The sequence below is a fragment of the Somniosus microcephalus genome, chromosome 6 (assembly GCF_052327205.1).
Source record: "Somniosus microcephalus isolate GS21.2 chromosome 6, FLI_Smic_1.0, whole genome shotgun sequence".
Taxonomy (NCBI): Eukaryota; Metazoa; Chordata; class Chondrichthyes; order Squaliformes; family Somniosidae; genus Somniosus; species Somniosus microcephalus.
In genome coordinates, this window is record NC_140992.1 from 187,788,338 (window position 1) to 187,796,824 (window position 8,487).

General features: G+C 46.2%; 1 protein-coding gene across 1 annotated transcript in view; it reads right to left on the reverse strand.

Moving 5' to 3' along the window:
- Positions 1–7,453, reverse strand: part of LOC147116246 (endonuclease/exonuclease/phosphatase family domain-containing protein 1-like) — a 48,915-nt gene extending 41,462 nt beyond the window's left edge. The window contains exon 1 of the mRNA XM_085991031.1: positions 6,447–7,453. Coding sequence (XP_085847157.1) covers positions 6,447–7,288 — 842 coding nt within the window. The 5' untranslated portion in view covers positions 7,289–7,453. The remainder of the gene's footprint in view (positions 1–6,446) is intronic.
- Between the last annotated feature and the right edge of the window lie 1,034 nt (positions 7,454–8,487).

Sequence of the window (8,487 nt, forward strand, 5' to 3'; positions counted from 1 at the left end):
AGCTAAAGGTATCAAGGGATATGAGGAGAAGGCAGGTACGGGGTACTGAGTTTGGATGATCAGCCATGATCTCATCGAATGGCGGAGCAGGCTCGAGGGGCCGAATGGCCTACTCCTGCTCCTATCTTCTATGTTTCTATGTTTCTATGTAATTCTCTATCTCAGTGCTGTAGGAAGCACTATTTTGGATGTACTACAGTTCAATGCACTTAATCCCTGGCAAGGAGTGTTTCAAGATGGTGGCTAGTCCCCTTGGTTTTGGCTTCTGTGGGTTGGGGGAGGGGAGCGATTGTGTGTGGATCCGGGTGTGGACAGGATTGGGCCAGGCTGTGATGGCCCACACAGCTGAATAGCACAGCAACGCTCACTGTACAGGCTCATACAAAGAACAACCAGACCAAGCCATTAGATTACTGCCTGTGGGACTGTATCTTGCATGACTTGCTACACTTAGGAATAGGGACAGGTAAGGGGAACAATTCCCTTGGAATATTGATAGGCAGAGGAGGGAGGGAATGACATCTAAATAGAAGTACCAGGAAGGAGTTAAGAGCTATTCTCATTTGCACACATCAATCATTATCAAATATCTCAGTCATTTTTCACTTCTGGAATCTGGGTCTCCATCATTTCCCAGTGTCTGTTTACTAGGGCAGTGCAGCTGGCATAAGCAAAATTAATTCAGATTGAACCATACCTTTTATACAGCTCATTGCATCTGCCATGTGTTGTGATGATGCAACACTCTTGTGTTATCAGCCTAAATAGGAAACTGAGGCCAATGTTTTAAAATATTTTGCATGAAGTATCAGGCACAGCACAGGCGGGATGCAGAGTGTAGCTTATCCTAGCCAGTCTGGTCAAGGTCAGGCACAGACACATGGTGAAACTACCTTTATGCTGACCTAAGGGAATGCCTTAACCAGACTGTTAGTTCCTTTGCCCACAGAATGCCCTCCTCAAGTGAGATTGCCACAGCTGTTCCAGTTTGTACTGTATTAAGTGTGGTTGGTGCCCATCCGAACTCATGTACCATCAGCAGGTAGAAGAGATTTTCACCGATGGTTCAGGACGGGATTCAAACCCCAGTCACGGAGGTGAATGACGTCACACTGTTCCACCCACAGCAACAACAACAAATTGCATTTCTATAGCGCCTTTAACATAGTAAAATGTCCCAAGGTGCTTCACAGGAGCGTTAGCAAACAAAAATTGACACAGATTCACATAAGGAGATATTAGGACAGGTGACCAAAAGCTTGGTCAAACAGGTAGGATTTAAGGAGCGTCTTAAAGGAGGAGAGAGAGGCGGAGAAGTTTAGGGAGAGAATTCCAGAGCTTAGGGCCAGAACAGAAGAAGATACGGCCGTCAATGGTGGGGCAATGAAAATTGGGGATGCGCAGAAGGCCAGAGTTGGAGGGACACAGGGTCCATACTCAATCTGTTTGTCTTAAATGATTTCAGTTTAGTTGATGGGGGATATAGCGATATCCCATAATGCATGGCATGGTTTCAGAGCAGAAATATAGACAGGAGATCAAGGATAAATTCCAAACCTATTAAAAAAAACTGTGAGAGATAACTGTGCAGCACTTGAGCAGTACCTCACCTCAGCACAAAGGGTCTGCTACATCATCTCAGCTGAGGCCACAGGGAAGGGACATAAAATATCACAGACATGTGATCCTGCTCTAATACAAAAACTGCACGCAATTAAAAAGGGCACCTTTGTGTGCGATGGCCTCCGCCTGATTGTTGGCCACACAGCAGACTGGCTCAGGAAAATACAGAAACAGCCTCAAGGAGACTGAATCTTTAATGGGGACAAGGGGGATTTTGGACAAAATATACCTGGACAGGGTGGATTCCAGGAAGTCAGTGTACTTGCTGCTACCTCTGGTTATATATTAGGGCCCACTTTCACCCATCTGGAAGTCAGTGCACCTCATTTCTCTCAACGTAATGCTCTTGAGTAATACAGTGGGTCCCGAATAAGCTGGGGAAGCGGAAACTCCTGGCGTATGGAGTCAACGCCCTGGGTCCCCCTTCTCAAGATCATTGGTCCTGTAAGAGGAGGGCGGATGTTCTGCCCCTTACAAGGCCAACAGGGGACTCCGAGTCGGTGGGGCCCGGTGTAACCAGGTGTTCTGCGGGACTGCTGGAGTTACAGTGAAATTCTGGTGGAAAGCTTGAGTAGAGGTTCAGCCACAAAATTTAAAGGACTATAGTTGGCAGGGGTGGGGATTTAAACATTAAAGGGCTGACACTCCTAGAGCAATCGATCACAGAGCAATTGATTGCAGTAAGCAAGGCAGAGATTTAAAAACTTTTTTTTTTGTTCCGCTGAGGCCACTGGCCACACTACACTTGCAAGCAGGCACTGTAACCATTCCTCACCCCCATCCACCCGAGGGGGAGCAAACCACCAGGCACCTGCCAAAATAATGCTGATGACCTTGGAATATATGTATTAATTCTTGGAAAACTGGCCGAGGTCAGGGCAGAAGCCATGAGGCCATGTTAGACTGCACATGGGCCGATAAGTATATTAGAGCCTTGTTGCACCACCATAGGGGCCCCAGGAGGAACATCGGCCCCTGGGTGTCCCAATGGAAAGTGTTTCCAACACCAGCTAAAATTAAAATCAATGCTTCATAATATATAGAATTATATACATACGTCACCGAGGCTGCAGTGTCAGAGGGTTGGGGAGGGGCAGTGCCAGGTTTATTTCATACTTAATAAGTTTTCACGACCCTGATTTAGCAAACCACATGATCCGCTTTAATTGGTTTTGTACTTTTAATGTGATTTCCACCCTCCCCCGCCCCCGCCCCGCCACATATCTTTCCCACCAGAGCAAGCTGGTAAAGAGTGTAGAGGGGCAGCAGTGAGAGCCTGTTTGGCTCTGCCCGTCAGGGTTGTGTGCACCCGAGTAGGCTTCAGGCACTATTGACCTGGATCCCAATTCAGGCACCAGTAGCTTGAGTTAGAAGGAAACTGAAGAATATTTATTTCTACCCATCCCTGCCCATTTGCAACCTGCCCCTGTACTTTTTTTTCTTAATATATGTATTCATTCTTGGGCTGTGGGCATCGTTGGCAAGGCTGGCATTTATTGCCCATCCCTAGTTGCCCTTGAGAAGGTGGTGGTGAGGCTTCTTGAACTGCTACAGTCTGTGTGGTGAAGGTACTCCCACAGTGCTGTTAAGGAGGGAGTTCCAGGATTTTGACACAGCTATGGTGAAAGAACGGCGATATATGTCGATAGTTTACAAAAACACATATAGGTTTTCACTAAAATTAGTGACAGCAGGAAAATTGAGCCTTTGGTGAGCTCCCCCTGCCCCGCTGAGTAAATAGACACATACCTCGACGATTGGAAACAACTTGCAGCAACACACCTGTTTATCGAAACGTCCAGTGGATAAATATTAACCAACAATCTGGTCTAACAAGGACTGTTTGGAGCCTGCAGTTACCCAGGTAACACAGCTTGGTCATAAAAGCAGAATTGCTTTCAGTCATACAGGTGTTAGGATGAAAACCAAATGTGTTGTGTTCACTAATGTTATTAACTCGCCTTTCTGTAATGGGAGAATTGAGATTGTTTAGCATTGGATTGATCTAAAACATCCACTCCCTCCACCACCGGCGCACCGTGCTGCAGTGTGTACCATCTACAAGATGCACTGTAGCAACTCGCCAAAGCTTCTTCGGCAACATCTCCAAAACCCGCAAGCTCTACCACCTAGAAGGACAAGGGCAGCAGGTGCATGGGAACACCATCACCTTCAAGTTCCCCTCCAAGTCACACACCATCCTGACTTGGAAATATATCGCCGATCCTTCATCATCGCTGGGTCAAAATCCTGGAACTCCCTCCCTAACAGCACTGTGGGATCAACTTCACCACATGGGCTAAAGCGGTTCAAGAAGGCGGCTCACCACCACCTTCTCAAGGGCAATTAGGGATGGGCAATAAATGCTGGCCTTGCCAACAATGCCTACATCCCAAGAATGAATGAAAAAAAAGGATGTAACAGTCACTGCACTTCAACAAGTGAGTTTGCTTTAGATGTTATGATGATGTGATAAGGTGTTGTGTAAATGCAAATATTTCGTCACTGTCTTCTTTCTATAAGCCAGCTACTCTTAGTGTGGAAAAGTCATTCCTTGTGCTAAGTTTAGGGTGTGTTATAATCAAGTCCTACTGTTCTCACATCCTGTTTTTTTCTCTCCAAAATGACTCTAAATTCAACAACAACTTGCATTTGTATTGGGCCTTTAATGTAATAAAATGCCCCAAGGTGATTCACAGAGGAATGAGATTGACCGAGTGGAGAGTGATTCAGGAGATTTGGCCGAAGCCACATCAAAATGGTAGGTTTTGAGGCGGTTTTAAAGGCTGGGATGAAAATAATGTGGGTGAAATTCAAATTCTGCAGTGGTGCAAAATGGGCGGTACTGGATCAGTCGCCCGTTATACACCCCGCCTGGTTTTCCTTTCCATTGATTTCACCCCCAGTGAGACAAAGACATTTAGGGAGGAAATTCTAGAGGGTGGGGCCAGATGACCAATTGAGCAACATTGGGAGAGTGGGATCCACAAGAGCTCAGAGACTGGACAGTAGGACACAGGTTGGGACACAGGGCTGGAGGAACTTGCAGAGGTAGGGTGAGAAGAGGCCGTGGAGGGATTTGTAAATGAGCTCAACGATTTTGAATTCTGGGTTGGTGAGGACAGGGCGTGCTGGATGAGTGGGACCAAGTGCAGACCAGGATGGAGATGTTGAAGTTCTATAGGGAAAACGCGAACTGTATTCCCTATGACCCTTTTGCTAATTGGAATAGGTGTAAATTCCCTACCTGTCTCCATAACTCAATGACCAGCGGCATCCCCAGAGAAGTGGCCATTTTCAGCCATTCACACTGTTTCTCTGGGGAAGGAGTGGGGAGGAAATGTTGGGGTTCCACAGATCGCCCACTGAAGTTCCGACTGGAGATCGAGGGAATCCCAACGGGTTTTCAGCTTCATGTGCTGTGTACTCTGACAATAATAATACCTTACCTAATGTGGTGATCTGTAAGAGTTAGGGGACAGTTCTGGACGTTATTTCCCTCCTCCTCCAATCCTGTTAAAACCCTTAAAGCTCTTAGTAACATGTTTGATTAACCAGCTCATGTAAAATTTCTTTGTGCATTATTTTAAACTTAGCCTCTAGCAAGTTTATTTCAAACTGATTAGCGATTGTGTTAAACGGTGTACAAAAGCATTTTGCCAGTACGCTACCAGAGAAATTAACCCGGTGTGTATTCTCACACCCATTATTGTCAGGGCATGTGACTTGGCACAGAACCCAATGAAAATCCTGCAGATTTCTTCTCTTTGGATTCTCTACCCCAGAGGGTTGTGGATGTTCAGTCGTTAAGTATATTCAAGGCTGAGATAGATAGATTTTAGGACTCATGGGGAATCAAGGGATATGGGGATCAGGCGGGAAAGTGGAGTTGAGGTCAAAGATCAGCCATGATCTTATTGAATGGTAGAGCAGGCTTGAGAGGCTGTATGGCCTACTCCTGCTCCTATTTCTTATGTTCTTATCAGCTGTGGTCCTATTTCCTGCCCCAATACCGTAAATTTGCAATAAAGGTTTCGGAAGCAGTGAAAACGGTGTTTTTTGAGCAGAGTGGGCGCATTAATAAATGACTTGCCTCCAACAGCTCCCTTGCCCTAATCACTGAGCATAAATCTGAAAACTCTGGGGTAGTTTCCATGGCATTCTCCTGATCTCCCACCGTACATGGACGTTTATATTGTTTCTCCAGGGTTTCCACCAAAGTTTTGGTGGTAGATTTTTATAAAATTATTTATTTGGGGTGTGGGCATCATTGGCAAGGTCGGCATTTATTGCCCATCTCATCCGAGTGGCTTGCCAGGCCACTTCAGAGAGCAGTTAAGAGTCAGCCATGTTGATGTGGGACTGAAGCCAGACCAGGTTAGGAGGGCAGGTTTCTTTCCCTAAAGGACTTTAGTGAATCAGTTTTACGGTCACTTTTAAGAATACCAGCTTGTTATTTCCAGATTCTTTCTTAAACTGAATTCAAATTTTCAAACTGCCCATGATGATATTTGAACTCACATTCTTTGGATTACTTGTCCAGTAACATAAGCAACTACACTACCATACCCTCAAACAGATCAGGAGAAGCCTCATGGAAATTCCAGATGTCTGTTCTTAGGGAATTGACACATTTAAGGGGAACCTAGATAAGCACATGAGGGGGAAAGGAATAGAAGGTTATATTAATAGCGTTAGATGAAGAGTGGTGGGAGGAGGCTCATGTGGAGTATAAACACTGGCATAGACCAGTTAGGCTGAATGGCCTGTTCCTGTGCCGTAAATTCAATGTATTTCTATGAATGAGTGGTATTATTACAAACCCGTTTTCAAGCAGCGTCAAACAGATGACTTCCCTCACTCCTGGATTATTGACCTTGTCCAAGGTGAGGCTCTGAAGATTCCAACTGCCAATACGGACAACCTGCCTTCCATCAAAAATCCCGGTGAAAGCCTCAGCTGGAGGCCGAACTGAAGAGGTCCCATCCCGGACCCCGGGCTTCAGGCTTAGGTTCTGTAGGCTGTAGAAGGAGAAGATTGGTTTGGGCCGGTCCCCTAACCGAACGCACGAATAGGAGGAGACAGGTCTCGGGAGGGTGGCGGTGAGTTTGGATCTGATGGGACTCAACAAGAACAGGTCCATCCCAGTCACCTGAAGTAAATCATCGATGTGCTTGAAAGGCCCGTGCACGGTACGGTGACGAACTATACGATGGGCGAGATCCTCTGTAATTCCCAGTAAGGCCATGAGCTGTTTTGCGGAGGCGCTGTTTATGTTCAATTTAGTGGAAGACAGCAGGTCAAAACTCGACAGGTTTTGCATGGACTGGGAGGACACCCTGTTGCTCACGCAGATCTCTGGCCTGATCTGTTGCAGCTTCGCGGCCCCCACTCCCGTCACCAGAGCCACGTCCTCGATTTTGCGGAACCTACCGATCTTGTGGCGATAAAGCACCATGTTGTGCGCCAGAGTCCGGTTGATCCCCTGCAGCGTCATCAGCTCCTCCTCGGTGGCCGTGTTGATGTTGACCCGGCTGCAGGCCACCAAGGTGTCGGCAAAGTTGCACGTGGCGCTGAGGCGTGACCCTCTCTGCTGCTTTCTGCCCTTCAGGAGCCGAGGTCCTGGGTCACTCTGTGGCCGGTGGCAGCTCAAGGGGTAGCCCATTTTACTTTGCCTTTCTGCCTGTGAAATTCAAATGGACCGTCATTAGGACCTGCCAATATAATTTACCAACATAGGGCAGAAGACTCACCAAATCAGTCAACCTTAATGGCACTGGAGCAACTTTGTTCCATTTTAGCAAGTACTTGACCAGGCACGAAGGAGGAGAAAAAGGCGGTCTGCACAGAGCAGAAGGTGGCAAATGTAACCCCACTATTTAAGAAAGGAGGGAGAGTGAAAACGGGGAACTACAGACCAGTTAGCCTGACATCAATAGTAGGGAAAATGCTAGAATCTATTATTAAGGACGTGGTAACAGGGCACTTAGAAAATAATAATAGGATTGGGCAGAGTCAACATGGATTTATGAAAGGGAAATCGTGTTTGACGAATGCTAGTTTTTTGAGGTTGTAACTAGTAGAATAGATAAGGGGAACCAGTGGATGTGGTGTATTTGGATTTTCAGAAGGCATTCGATCAGGTGCCACACAAAAGGTTATTAAACAAAATTAGGGCTCATGGGATTGGGGGTAATATACTAGCATGGATTGAGGACTGGTTAACGGACAGAAAACAGAGAGTAGGAATAAATGGGTCATTTTTGGGTTGGCAGGCTGTAACTAGTGGGGTATCACAAGGATCAGTGCTTGGGCCTCAGCTATTCACAATCTATATCAATGATTTGGATGTGGGGATCAAATGTAATATATCCAAGTTTGCTGATGATACAAAGCTGGGTGGGCATGTAAGTTGTGAGGAGAATGCAAAGAGGCTTCAAGGGGATATAGACAGGCTAAGTGGGGTGGGCAAGAACATGGCAAGAACATGGCAAATGGAGAAATGTGAAGTTATCCACTTTGGTAGGAAAAATAGAAAAGCAGAGTATTTTTTAAATGGCGAGAGATTGGGAAATGTTGGTGTTTAGAGGGACCTGGGTGTCCTTGTACACGAATCACTGAAAGTTAACATGCAGGTTCAACAAGCAATTAAGAAAGCAAATGGTATGTTGGCCATTATTACAAGAGGATTTGAGTATAAGAGTAAAGATATCTTACTGCAATTATAGAGGGCCCTGGTGAGACCACACCTGGAGTATTGTGTACAGTTTTGGTCTCCTTACCTAAGGAAGGGTATACTTGCCATAGAGGGAGTGCAACAAAGGTCACCAGACTGATTCCTGGGATGGGGGGATTGTCCTGTGA